The 14,605-nt window shown below is 40.3% G+C and overlaps 2 protein-coding genes across 2 annotated transcripts in view; one reads left to right on the forward strand and one right to left on the reverse strand.

Annotated features, from left to right (window-relative positions):
* The window catches only part of mrpl13 (mitochondrial ribosomal protein L13), a 10,659-nt gene extending 6,379 nt beyond the window's left edge, over positions 1-4,280 (forward strand). Inside the window, exons 6-7 of the mRNA XM_007571104.2 lie at positions 719-840; positions 4,241-4,280. Coding sequence (XP_007571166.1) covers positions 719-840; positions 4,241-4,265 — 147 coding nt within the window. The 3' untranslated portion in view covers positions 4,266-4,280. The remainder of the gene's footprint in view (positions 1-718; positions 841-4,240) is intronic.
* A 3,219-nt stretch (positions 4,281-7,499) lies between these two features.
* Positions 7,500-14,605, reverse strand: part of col14a1a (collagen, type XIV, alpha 1a) — a 130,067-nt gene continuing 122,961 nt past the window's right edge. Inside the window, exons 46-48 of the mRNA XM_016681240.1 lie at positions 12,288-12,365; positions 11,146-11,301; positions 7,500-7,763 (exon numbers count right to left, since the gene is read on the reverse strand). Of these exons, the coding sequence (XP_016536726.1) occupies positions 7,735-7,763; positions 11,146-11,301; positions 12,288-12,365 (263 nt within the window). The 3' untranslated portion in view covers positions 7,500-7,734. The remainder of the gene's footprint in view (positions 7,764-11,145; positions 11,302-12,287; positions 12,366-14,605) is intronic.

A 14,605-nucleotide genomic window follows, 5' to 3' on the forward strand; every position in this document is an offset into this window, starting at 1 on the left:
CATACTATGGGAAAAATATTGTGTTATAAGTGAATCTAAGTGAAACTACTACTTTTGCATTAATATTAAGGAATTATTGACTTAAAAGAATCTCCTCTATCTTGCTGAAAAGGTCATTCCAAGTTAGTTTTGTCTTATTTCAAGTATCCTAAGACATTTACACGAAACTATGCAAAAAAAAAAAAAAAACTTGGAAAGATTTTGCTTTTTTTGCCGTGTAATGTTTGTATTTATTGGAAAGGCAACCGCAGCTCATTAAATTAGACAACATGGGTGTGTAAGAATGCAGCAGAACAATGTGCATCTGACATTTTTCTGCTAAGAATGTGATATTTGGGAAGAAATGTGAAAAGTTAGCAGCTAAAGTTAGTTGCTGAGCTCGGTCACCGTCTGCAGTGGAATCTGACATTCAGCAGTGTTTTTTTTTTTCTTTTTTTTTTTTCAGTACCTCTTGAAGTTTGAAGTGTTTGATCACTGCTTACGTATTTTAGTCTGAACTCTTGCCTGCTCCTTAAATGAACCTGTAGGCATACCCATCTGTAGTGAATAACAATAAGATGGTTAACTCTAGAGAATAATGGACCCTGATGCCTTGCACAGAATATCTGATGCGCTTCTGTGGTCGATTTTTTTTTCTTTTCTTTTCTTTTCACTCCTGTCTTGATGTTTTCTTCTCTCCAAGTTTCGTGGCCTAAAACTTTGTCCCTCTCCTGCGTAGGAGTTGCCAGATGACATTCGAGCCAATTTGACAGAGGAGCTTCCTCAGCCCAGAGAAATTCCCAGGAAACTCAGCGAGTACACCCAGGAGGAGATCGACGCCTTCCCCAGGCTGTGGATCCCGTATGTAGCTGCCAGCAGGCGTTTGCTTAAAACTGAGTTTCCTCTAACAATCACAGCTTTGTCTGTTTTGCTTCCTCTAAATAATGTGAGCAGTGGTGATGAAAGACACTTTGATGGTTGTCATTGGTATTTACGCACAACTTCATTTTGGTGTATCACATTAAATCCCAATAAGATCCACTGCGGTTATGACAAAATGTGATCCCATTTCAGATCTCTTCAGAACATTGTCATTTTTCCCTTAATTAGTTAATTATTGTTTAAAAACACTACTATTTTGCGTTCCCATTTAATTTGGTTGAACTCCTGGGTTGGACCAGCTGACTGTGATAAAGTGATGACCGCAAATCAAACAGAAATAACCTTGAGCGACATCCTGCAGGTGGACCTGAGGTTTTCCAAAAAATTTAAAATTAGGACGCCGATAATAGAAAGATGCTTTTCAATTAAAGGTGTCGGCTTATGGGACAATTTTGACAGTGAGATAAAACGATCTAAATCTCTTTCTGCATTTAGAAGAAATGCAAAAATCATAATGAGGCCTTATGACATTGAATAAGTTGAGTTTTGTTGTGTCTTCCGAGTTGAATAGCTAATTTTCTCTTTGTGAATAGAGAGCAGATATAAGTTTATGCTTCTTTCTGCTGCTTTTCATTCATGATTTCTTTCAGTTGCTACATTAACTATTCATATTTGAGTGAATGAAAAAAAAATATGTAATGATTAAAATCTAGCAAAATTCCAGTCTCGTGGATGGCAGAAGTTACAAAAATTGTAAATGTAGAAAAACAAAACTGCCGATAGCCAAAAAGATTAACGAACAACAATTTGATACAAAATCGGTTTGAATACTTCTGGAAGGCCCTGAAAATATTTATGCAGCAGCGTACAAATGACAGACCGAGACTTTCTCAGTGTTTCTGCTCTGAACTACCCACCAATGAAGAGTCCAGGTGTTCCCTCACGCACACACACAAACAGCTGTGTGTTGTTTTGGTCCTCCTAAGCAACGGATGCCTAAACAGATTCATGTCAGGAAGCATGCCAGCCACCGTCTTGTAGCCGCTTTGACTTGGACTCTGCTCCCCTCCAGCAGAATAACTTAAAGGTGCTGGTTTTTTTTGGGATTTTAACCACAAACACATGCGAGTTGAGGAGTGAATGATTGTCAGCCAGCTGAGCTGTCACATGTGACAGGATATGCACAGCAAACAGCGACGGACACTTGGCCGGGCGGCCGGTTGATTCATAATAAGGAGTGTGTTGTGCTCTGTTGCGCAGAAATAAGCTTTGGGTTCTTATGGAAGTTGGTGTAAGTGCCCTTTATGGTTTTCTAAGCTGATTTATTCTGAATGGAAACGAATGCACAACAGCAGCAGCAGCAAGACGCTGAAAAAAAAAGGAGTTTTCCCTTCAGCCTGGAAGCAGAAATGATCAAATGTCACAAACACACACGGGAAAGTTGGCTCTTCTCTGTCCCAACTGGATGGGTTTACTCTGAGTGTGTGTGTGGGAGAGAGAGAGAACATCTGTTGCTCAACATAATCATATTCATGGCTTTTCTGGCTCAAGTATTTTCAGGTTGGAGATTAGACTGACACTGTGACCTGCGGTTTGCTGGCATCGTAATATCCCGCTGAACTCCCCCCTCCCTGCTTCCCATCCGCAGCGCCTTCATTCTAACGAGTTAGCGGTCGCGCGCCACTCAACATGTAGCCTTTACATTCATTAATCTGATAATCCATTAGTTTGTCCATCGTCCAGGTCGGGGTCAGCGCGCGGTTGCTAGGCATCCACATATTAAATTAAAAGTCTGGATTCTCCATGGCGTTTCACACACAGGATGAGAGAGTCTCCTAACTTTTTCCGTTATGGATCTGGAATAAGTGCGTTGAGCTTCGAACAAACACTGAAGTTGGCCTATGTGCCGTACCTTTGTCTTGTGAATGTCATGACATTAGTGAAAGAAAATCGTAATAATGTTGCTCTTTGTTGCCTGCCTCTCCAAGCCCCAGCATAACGTGATATTTCTCCTTCCCTGGATTTATTTGTGTTTCTCAGACGGCTGTCTCTGATTTTCCGGTAAAGTGGAGACAAATTGTGCTATCTTCAGGGGGGCTCACCGCAGGTTCAAATCAATTATTCAGATATCAACAGCGACATAAAGTACTGCGCTGCTTCCCTGTGGCATTCCTGTTTTCATTTGGACCGTACAGCTCGCTAACCACACGGGTCTTGTTTTATAGTCCTGGTAAAACCACTTCTCATGTGGAGCAAAAGTCAAAACTGCTGCTCTTTTTTCTTCTTTACCAAATGCACACTTTAAGAGCAAACAAAGTGTAATTTACAGCCAAGTAAAGATCAACGCAAAACTGCAATTTAGGTTGGAATAAGAAATGCATTTTTATTGTGAAAGAATATGAATACATAGAAGTATTCACACCTGTTGTGCTGCAGAGATTCAAATACGCTTTAGTTTTCACTGATGGATGCTAACATTTATTTCTTTTCACCTCACTTTGTGTTGCTCCAGCACACTGAAGTTTGTAGTTGTGAAATGGCCAAATGAAAACCTTTTGCCATAAATTGCTCTCCAAGGCATAAATTTATGTTGACGTTTTTCTTTAAAGCCAAGTCGAACACAACAAGCTGCAATCGCCTCTGAACTTCGAGCCCAAACGTCTAAATTAAGCAAACGTTCCACGTTTCCATCCGGTTTGCATCATAACGCACACATTTACACGATGCGGATTTCCTTGCTTGTCAGAGTGCGTCTTCCAGGTCTCTCATTGGTTATTGGTTGAGCGTCGTCATCCACGCCGGCCGACGCGCAGCCGTCAAGGTCAAACCAATCCTGGATTATTTAAGAGACGTCTCAGCCTAGTCAATATTCACGCTCCGCCTGACTCATTCAGATACGTGTGCGTGGGCAGTAGGCTTTGGGTCACCGAGGGCGATTCAATCATTATCCCGAATTAAACACACAGTTAATATTCTTTCTGAAAAATCCTGGAGCAAAAGTGTGAGATGATTGGATGAACCACGCCCCCTGTGAAACAAATGCACACATTCTTCCACACAAGCCAGCAGCCAGACCCAGGACAAACGTACTGCCGTGTGCGATAGCAGAACTATTACATTTTTCTCACTTTGTAACAAAACCCATACAGCATCCTGCGATAAGATCTGTCAGCTGAAATTAAAGGGAGAAAACACGAAAACGTGATGCTGGCTCTGAACTCATTTTGAAATGCTGGAAAAAAAAAAAAAAAAGATAAGATCTGCCCAGTTTTCTTATCTGTCACTTTCTGTCTGTGTATTTCCTCGAAGTCGCTCCCAATACTAATATGTTCTCTTGCTGTTTTTTCTTATTTATTTTTTTCTCTCCCTCACTCTGCAGACCTGAGGACTACAAGATGAAATGAAATCAAAGCTTCCCAGAGCAACTGGATATTTTTAATTCTAAAAAGCAGCAGGCTTTAAACATTTTGTTGTTTTCATAAAAATCTGACTTCACTCCGTTCTGTAAATTTGCATAAGAGCTTCCTTCCTTTTCCTAAAACTGCCATCAAAGTTTGCCGGGACTCCCAAGCACTAAGCCGCAACCTCCGTGCCAGCAGCAACAACCCCAGACCCTGACGCTCTGTTTTTCTGGGGCTTCGCACAAAAAGCTCTCCGTGAGCGGCGTCGGCCGCGACGGAACCACAGCAGAGCCGAATTATCCCAGAACAGCTTGAGATTTCAGCTTTCGGCTCCGATCAGAGAAAATCCCGTTCTGCTGGTTCCCCCTACGAGTGTGTCGCCATGAAGCAGTCGGTCCTGGCCCGGAAATGTGACATCTGTTACAGCTAGTTGTTTTTTTTTTTTTGCTTTTTTTTAATTATAATTATTTCCTTTTGGAGGTTTCACACTGAAAACAATTGTGTAACAGAACAGCAGTCGAGTCCTGTGTTTAAGTGAACTGTAAAAAAGGTTAATAAACCGTCTAACGAACCATCTCTTATGAAAAAGTTTTTTTTATAGAAATACTGTAAAATCTTTTTATTGAACATGTCTCCAGGGACATTTTTTTTTTCTGAGACTTATGGTTTTGTGGTGCAGAGAAATAGAAAGTAAACATTGCTTTGTAACGAGGGTTGCAGTAGTCAGACGTGAAGTGTCCTCTTAAGCTTTTTCACATAATAGCCACAACCTTCGGCGCACACGTGTCAAACTCAAGGACCAAATCCGGCTTACCACAACTTTTTTTTGTGTGTGTGTGTGCGTCACATGAATAGAACCTTCAAGATAATTGTGTGCTCAAATATTTTATCAAATTGAAGCAGAGTTTTTCAGTATATTGCCAAATTACATCTGTGAAAACATGTTCAATATTATTTAATCTTAAGTATTCATAGAATGTAGAGAAAGCTTTTTTTAAATTAACATTTTAACAGTTTGGTAGTGGGTTGTTTTACCAATACACACCAGTTGTCTGCCTTTTAGGACATTTATGGACAAAAAATGAAAATGAGTTTGACACTTCTGCTACTTGCTCCAGAAAGAGTGGGCTCGAATTGGCCTTAAAAAAAAAAGGAACAGGATGCAATAAAAGACACAACAGCTTCGTTTTTTGTATGAAAACTTTGTTCATTTTGAGATAAGAGAATGAAGTATCGCAGGACAAAATGCAACAGCCTTCAATTTTTAAATAAAACCTGGTTCTGCAAACTCAGTCCAGAAACTAAAGTCGAAGCGCAAAGTAGAAAACAATACTGCACACGGAGGTAAGTTTGACACACAAATAGAGAATTGGTGCAGGGGGTATCGTTACATTAGAAAAAGCAGTCTGTACAAATGATGCCACTTTTGTTTTCTCAGTGGTTTGAAGAAAGAAAATCCTCAGGCTACAGAAACTTGATGTCCAGTCAGACGGGACACAAGCAGCTTCGCAGAGCTGTGAGGTGTAAAACGACCGGTTCAAGGTTTGCATTATCACTGGACGAAGCGGACACAGATCAGGCACTTTTCGGACCTCCCTTTTACACACATATCATACAGATATCACAGAGATATTTACATTTAGTTTTTTTTTTTGTTTGCTTGTTTTGTTTTTTTTAAACCTTGGAGAAAACCCACAGCAGGGTGTTGGGTTCTCACCACAGTTTCAGATGAGTGCACACATCCAAGGTATGTGTGTGTGTGTAGCGTCTTTTTGGGGCTCAAGCACTTAAGGTGAGTCCGCTCTTCCTCTTCAGTTCTCCTCCGTGACCACGCTTTGTCAAAACCTCCTGACGACGCCAGGTGACCTTAGCTCCACATCCTCAGAGTTTCCTGGGAAGTACCCATGATGCCCGTAGTTAAACTGGGAGTGGTAACCACGATAGTAGGCGTCTTGCTCTTCCTCGCCTCCTCCTCGGTGGTGGTTATATGCCACTGCAGCAGGATTGTACGGCTGTCTGTGGGGAGGATTGTAGGGCTGGTAGCGGCCGCCGCCGAGGGGCAGGGGTGAGACTGGAGTGGTATGGAGGGGATATTTAAGGTCACGACTGAAGTGAGGCTAAAGGAAAGTAAAGCTAGATGCCACAACCAATGAAAATCAAGATGTAGTGTTGCTAAAGCATGGTAAAGTACTTCTAACAGAAGCTCAGCAGGAACGTGAGGCATGCAGATGGACATGCAGCGTCAGAAGTCGCGTTAATTGAAGTTTAGGGAGGCTAAATAAAGCTTAGTTGTGCTAATTCTTTCCAGTTATCAAAATGGGTGCATTTACTCCAGGGGTAAAAGACAGATTTTCAGCACATCTCAGAATTTGATTTGCACAGGTAAGCCAGGCTGTACGGCGATAAAAGCAGACAATCAGAAAGAAGCGCTATTCATCACTGTTTAGCTGATTGATCGGGCTTTGAAAGAAGTGATTAGCTGTGATGAGATTTGAGCCCGAAGCAGGCGAACGAGGAGGAAGATGAGTAATTGTTGATAAATGGCAGTGCAATTGTTGGTGGCAGCATTGAGGAAGGTTTTTTTTTTCTTTTTTGTTGGTTTGTGAGACTTTTTACATTGAGCTTCTATTACTGCTGACAAATTTTTTATTTAACCCAAATAATGCAGAACAGTTTCCAATCAGAAATTCAGTTAGATTGTGTACTAAAGCTAGCCTTGGCACAAAACGATTCTCTCTGTAAATTCAGTGTATGTTTGAAGTCTGATTTAGATCAGGGGTCTGCAACCTTTTACAAACCAAAGAGACATTTTGCCCACAGTCCAACTAAATAAAACTCTTTTAGAGCCATACATGTTACATAACATTTTGCAAAAAGACATTTTCATTTTTAAAAATTCCTATCTACTGTAGGAAATTTAAAAATAACCACAGTTTTATTTCTGCTTTTAGGGTTTAAAACAACAACAACAACAAAACAGGACAAAATGACAAAAAGGATATTTTCTTTTATAGGAAGAAAATGTATCACTTTTTCTGCATAGAAAAAAAAAACATTTTCTTCTATGGGAAAACATTTTTCATTCACGAAAAATGATTTAAACAAAAACTAGTTTCCAACATCATGATGAGAAAAAAATACTGCTGATACTTGTTCCATTCTGTTGTGAAAATTTAATGCAGGATTTATTCCATGCAAAGCAAAAACAAAAAACAACTACATCTGCATTTGTTCTGCATTTAAAAAAATAGTCGGTTCTGGATTCTCTTAGTCAGGTTTTTAAGAGCCACAGGTTGCAGACCCCTGATTTAGAAGCTCCTGAAAGCTGGAATTTAGAACCCGCCCCTTTATCAGGCTTTGTGTTTATCGTTTGGCCTCTTGGGGAATGAATGACTGGATGTTTCTGAACAAGGCAAAGAGGGAGCTGGGCACGTGGGGAGGAGAATGAGGAGAGATGGCTGGAGATTTCTCCTCAGTAATCATTCCTGTAATCCTGTTGGACTTCAAATCAGAACAAGGGAGAGCAGGGGGGAGGGAGGAGGAGAGAAAGACAGGAGAAGTTTACCTCACGTGAAGAAGGAAAACCCAAAGACACCGAAGACTTCCAGACAAACCATTTCAAATCTGCTGGGTTAGGATTTAGGAAGTGAAAAAAACAAACCCCAGACCATCTCCTCTTTTACAGAAAGGAAACTCAAACCTTCAGAAATTCATTGAGCGACACAAGAACAAGACGCTTAATGTGTCAAGTCTCTATTTTTCCCTCTGCTTATTAGAAAGCTTAAATAAAAACGTCTGACGCAGAAAATGAAGTGAGGGACACAGGTTGTGAATTCAGAAGAAATTTGTTAGTTTTGTACACCCAAGCATAATGTTTGAAAGAACCTGTCAGCAGTTCTTTCTTGAGTCAACATTCAAGTGTAACTTGAATCTAAAAAATAATGTTTCTGCTGGAGGGTAAAATGTTCAAAGGGACGGTCTATCAAGCGGCAGCCTCAGATGTTTTTAATGCGTCCAGAGTGCAGCTAGCGCTGAAATCTAAATATTGGATACAATAATAGTAGAAGATTGTGTTTGGTTTCGCTTTATATCCTCTCCAACCAGGTTATAGTAATGTTGGCAGCACTGTGTTCTCTTGTTTTACCCGTCTGGTCTGATGTTATGCTGAAGAAATCTGAGGTAGTCTTCCTCATTATGTGTTGAATTATGATTGGGTAAAGGAGAAGCTAACCAGCCCCAGAGCCTAATAGTGCCACCACTGTGCTTTATATATAGTGGTGGGGTGTTAATGAGGCTGGAAGAAGGTTTATTTCAAAACATAAGTCTGTGAAATGTCCTATTTTATATATTTAGAAAGCCACACATACACAGACAACATATTTTATCTTTGGTCTAAACTTAAGATCTATAATCACAGCAATTTTAATGTTGTGAATACAATTAAATCCATTTGTTTCACAATTCATTTATATTCTTTATTTTTATTCTTTCTTTGTTATGCTAACCCAATGTTTTTCCCTCAAATCTGCATGTTTCATTGTTTTCAAATCAAATCTTTACTTACTAGCAATTAGTAGGTTATTTATTTTATTTTTTTTTATGGGTACAATATCAAAGTAAATAATAATGTGTACCAGCTAAACGTCATGAAAATTGGTTTTGGCTTTTAAAATACAAACTGAAAAAAGAAAAAAAAAACTGGATGCAGCGTAGTTGGTTGGCAGGGAGGAAAACATTCACTCAAAGTGAAAAATGTCAAGGAAAATGAAAACTTTCTAAACTGAACTCTGCCTTTGAAGTGGTTGAGCAGGGAGGCTCGGTTTAAACCTCGAATTGTTCAAAGCGGCAGATGAGACTCTTAAACTCAAAATGGGGGGAAAAGAACAATTGAGAGTTGAATCTATTTAAATAAATCTGCTTTGATGGATAAAATAATGTCTCATCCATCCGCTACTTTTCACAGATGACGTACGACATCGTAGCCGCGACGGCTCGTAGCCGTGGACTTTGCAGAAGGCTGCAAGATCATCATCTGTATGAATATTCAGAGACGCTGCGCATGCCACCGTGTACGGGCCCGGATCTGTGTACGAGCATATTTTATTAGATTTCAACACAGACAAATAGCGTTGACCTGTTAAGTCCTTAATCTGTCTGTGTGGGCATGAATGAATAAACTTCCAACAATAAAAGTCGGATGCATATCCAACTCTGAGAACTTTACAAGAGCATTAACTATCTGAGGGCAGACTGTCGCTGCCTTTTCTCGCATTTTATTAAATGGAAAGACACATTAAGGCCAGACTGGCAACGATGTTTTGGAACAACAAGAGCAGAAGATATTTTCAGCAACGCCGCTCAGAGACGACGGCGGGACAAATAAGGATGCATTCCAGTTTAAAGAAACGCCACTAAATATTTTAAAGATGTCTGCATATTTTGCGTTTTGTGAAAGAAGATAAAGACATAATGAAAACAGAATGTTCCAGTCAAAATGTTATTTCGGCTTCAGCTGCCAGATCATATTTGGCCTTGTACTCTGTCAGTAATGTGTGTGTTCACACATCTGCAGAACTGGATCCAAACCTTATTATTAAAACCATGTTTCTCTCACATTTCTGAGGTGGGAATTAAAAAAAAGAAAAAAGGAACAGAGAACCATCCGGTTTCTATTGTCTTCCCACATAAATCACATCCACTCATCCCCGTCATGACGTTACTCTGCTTCTTAGGCACACTCCCATGTGATGTCTCCAGCTGGGTGATCCCCGTCCCCATTTGGTCATCCACAGTGTTTAAACCATAGTCTGTCTATAAAAAAAGCTTGAAGACCCAACAGGCCAGCAGTCACTTTCTCTGATGTGCAGCATATGTGGAACAGCATGCAAGAGCAAAATGACTGGCAACAATAAGACACTGGCTCCGACGCGTGCTTTGCTCCGACAGACTTCCATTCACGACCTTTTTGTTTCAGGAAACTCTACACATGTTTCTTCTTTCGGATCTTAATCTAATGACCGCAGAAGAAAAGCATGGGGCATTTCTCTACTGTGATACACAAACCCTGTTATAATGTAACGTGGTTCGAAGCAGATGCATGTCTTAAAGGGGCAGATTAGTGTGAAATCGACTTTTTTGAGCTTTCTCTCATCTTATAATGTTACTCCCTCATCAAAAGCTTAAGCTGAGCATTGCTTAGATTTTTTCGTCCATGTTTGAGAAATCATTTAGACTCCCGTGGCAACAATTCAGCTCTGCAAAACACCTAGGGGGAGTAAGCGCCTCTTCTGAGCTGCAGATTCAAAATACTAAGCTCCCGTCTCAAAGAGCACCTCTCCCCCGTGATTTCCCCACTCAGCTCCTTCAGACTAGCCAGCAGCAATTAGCAAACACCTTCAACTCTGCTGAGCTGACTATACAAGCTACTTCTCAGTGCAACTCTGGTAAAAATGTTAAAATGTTGATAGAGCAGTCCTGCTGTGATGGCTTTCTGACAGCGTTGAGTTGGAAAGAGCAGGACTTTCTTGGAGATAGAGACCCAATGTCAAGGTGTTAAATTACAAAGTCAAATATCTTCAGTCATATTTGATAGATACAGCATTTTTACGACAACTGAAGGCAACGGTTGCTTGATTGAGGTATAAAATGAAGCTATGTGGCTGGAAAACACATATTGCCCCTCTAAATAAACCAAGTAACCATCTTTCTTTGGGGTTCTGCAACCAGATAAAAAGATTAATAACACATTAATGTGATTTTGTGAAATACACCATAAACAAATATATTAACGTCTTATAACAGTTATAATGTAATTGTCCTATTTTGTTTCCAATCTGAAAAAGAAATTCAAAAGGTAATTCAGGGACGAATGGATAATATTTACCTCCAACATTGTATCCCAGACACGAGTTCTGGTCACAGTATCCTGGTGGTCCGGTTGGTCCCGTAGCTCCTGGATTTCCAGGCCTACCAGCCGCTCCCGGGCTCCCGGGCCGACCAGGTGGGCCCTGGCTGCCTGCCCGACCTTCGCCTGGCAGGCCTGAAGATGGAGAAACAGCTTCTATTTAAAGACGGGGTGGTAGGTTGCGCATGCAAAGTGGTTTGATATTTTGGTAGAATGACTGCAGCAGTGAGACACCTGGTGAGAAAATGTAAGAAAAAAAAAAAAAAGCAACACACAGTGCACCAAAGGTACACCCTGTCACTATTAAGAAAAAGCTTCAGCCTCTGCAGCTTTAACAACATGATATAAAAAATTAGCGAGCTACAAATGGCTGCTTGCCGTTATCCAGATAACAGAGTATGATAGCGAATGTCCTGAGGGCACGAAGAGGAACGACGCAGCTCCGAGCTGAAATCTAGCCCCAGGCCTCTGTTTGATGATTTCACAGGACAAACTGCTCCGCTAGGACTGCTCGGCAGTCTGCAGGAATCGGATATCAATATTTTAAAGGTAGTTCCTTTCGCCAAGTGCGGAAATTATTATCCCACAGTTATTTAAGAAAAGCACAGAGAATAAAACTTCCTCTAAAAACACTGAGGCTTGATGTATGTTCGAATATGTTTTGCCTCTTCAGTAATGTAACCATGGAAAAGTTTCAGTTAAAGTTTGTCTTCTTGTGCGTATCGATCACAGTAAGCTGAAAATACCAGCACCGACATATTTTTATAACACAAACCTCAAATTCCACACCGCACTCTGTAAAATCAATACGGAGCATCACATTCATGGGCTGAAATGTCTGCTGCTCGCCTTCCTCTCTTTGAGAATCAGAAGAGAGTGAATCCTAAAAGCTTTACGGCTGTGGCTAACTTCAGGTCTTGTTTTAATATTGCAGGCATCCTGGTTTTGTTTAAAAGCTGTACAATAAGACCAATGCGCAAACATTTTGTCTGGAAATAAGAAATGATCCCCATGGACAGAATAAGTTTACGAGGTCATATATTGGTTGCTTTTGGAGTTTGAAGCAAAACAGCGCGCTCTCAAAAATCTGTCATCATGATCAGGACTGTGTTGTGTCTTACCGGGTGCACCGGGTGGTCCTCGAGGTCCCTGACTCCCAACGCCTGGACTCCCCCTCTCTCCCTTTTCACCTGGCAAACCTGGAAATGCAGAGTTTGAGATTTTACTAAACCTCTGTGATAATCCGTTGCAGAATAAGTAGAGCTTCAGCTTCTGAATTTTATCTCCTACCGCAAATGTAAATAAGAGCCTAAAGAAGGAATTAGCAATTTTTTTCAAAACACTTTTCTGACACAAAAAGAGCCTTTATAGCCAGGAAAAGGCTCTCGGAAACAAGAACCTTACATGGCACTACCATATAAGGATGACAACAAACTGCAGAGCATAACTGCCTATTGTGGTAAAAAGAAAAAAAGGATTTGAGAAAAATATGTTTTTAACAGGAATATGTTGAATGGATGAGTGACCACTTACTGGCAATGTGAAAAAAAGAATAAAATATACACCCTTTCTCCATAGATACTCAGCAAGATTACACATTCAAACCACTTTTTACCCAAGGATTATGAAAGAAAAAGAATGTTCTCTTCAAGGTACGAACACAATAAGCCGAGCGATGAGGACACAACACTGACAGAGAGGCCTAGTTGCAACAAAAGCCAGAGGATTGAAATGTTTGTGGATAAGATTTCTTTTTAATTCACAATGTCTTGTGTCAGTATAAAATGTCTCGTCCATGGATCAGCCCACTCTTTAAATACTCCTTCTACATGAGTTTACCTACAGCTGCTGGACTAACTCATTTTTTTCACTCAGCTCAGTGAATCATCCAACCACAACATATGTAATGTTAGCTTGAAATTAAGCCACATGTTTCTGTGAGGAAAAACTAACTTCACATGGACTAATGCAGTTCAAGGAGAATGAATGAAAGGGTTCACAATTACTGTGAGTGCACTTAAACACTCATGAGAGAAACGTGGACTGAACATGTGTAGGAAAGTGAGACTTTCATCTGCTTCCGTTCACTTCTTCTGTTTCACGTCACGATTTGGCTCAGTATAGCCACTGTTCTGGTAACAATCTTTTCCCAGAAATGGGTTTTTGTTGTACACGTCAATGTAATAATGCTGGTCAGAACTGGAGCAGAAATAACAACATCAACATGGATGACAAAAAATTTCTGTTTTTGTCACAAACGATCATTCACCACGTGGAAAATGACACGGTTTGTGAAAACATCTTTGAATTTCTAGAGTAGAGTGCTGGCAGATTTGGTCGTCAAGGACAACAGGTCCCCTGACTTTCCCCTCCTCCCTGGACAAAGCAACATCTCCATCTTTGTCTTATGAATTTACATTCCAGCTGGAGACTTCAAGCCGTCACTACTGTTGTCCTGACTGATTCTTGTCACACGCTAAAGTGTGATATGGTGTTCCCGTTAGCTTCTGTTTTCTGCCAGCTTGGTTCATTTTCATTCTCATTATTTTTTATGTACATTTTTTTTTATTTTTGGGAAAAGGAATGAATATAACTCCTGAAACAGGAATGAATATAACTGTCACATGTCACTATTAGGTTTCACAGGCAGGAATCAAAGACTCCTTGCTAACCCACTTTAATGTGGCTACAAATTGAACCACTGACTAAAATCCTTTTTATTTCAAAATCAGTTTCATGTTTGTTTTTTGTGAAAATGAGCTGAATAAATTGCGTCTCCAGGCAATTTGCTGTGCAGAAAAGCAGCCTGTTTGAGTGATTTAATGTGTCCTTTTTCAAATATTATAGAATCACATTAAAATCTGATCTGCAGATTTTTTTGTCCTACTTCTTTTATGACCGTTCTAATGGAGAAAATGAATGTCATAACCTCGGATAAAGAGACATTCTCCGTCTTGAAAGTCTGTGCATTAACTTTTTTAAACTGATACATAAAACTAAACGAGTTTCTTATGTTGCACGATTTTGTCTGAGTGCAGGTTAAGCTTTTAAACTGTAATGTGGCTTTTATGTGCGCTGAGGACCAGTGGCAACAGATTCGACGTTTTACTGGAAAGACTCGAAGGACTCCACCCCTGACGAGGACGAGTCATAGCTGGACAAACGTTCAGCAGTTCTTAATTTTTCCCAGCTCTTTATGTGCATCTAGGCTGCATTCAAAATTTTTTATTTTTTTTTAGCATGGGTTACATGTCTCAGTTATTAGGACAGAGACTCATAAACACTGTCTGTCCTCTAAGGAATGATGTCATGGGTACCAAAGTTACTGTCTTTAATGTGATTTGAGGGAGAAAAAACACAAAACACTGCAAACAAGCAGAATGACTCCCAGACAAAGAAGCAGTGTGAGCAGAAAGGTCTGCTGAATGTCTCCTAGCAT

The sequence above is a fragment of the Poecilia formosa genome, unplaced genomic scaffold (assembly GCF_000485575.1).
Source record: "Poecilia formosa unplaced genomic scaffold, Poecilia_formosa-5.1.2 Scaffold273, whole genome shotgun sequence".
Lineage (NCBI taxonomy): Eukaryota > Metazoa > Chordata > Actinopteri > Cyprinodontiformes > Poeciliidae > Poecilia > Poecilia formosa.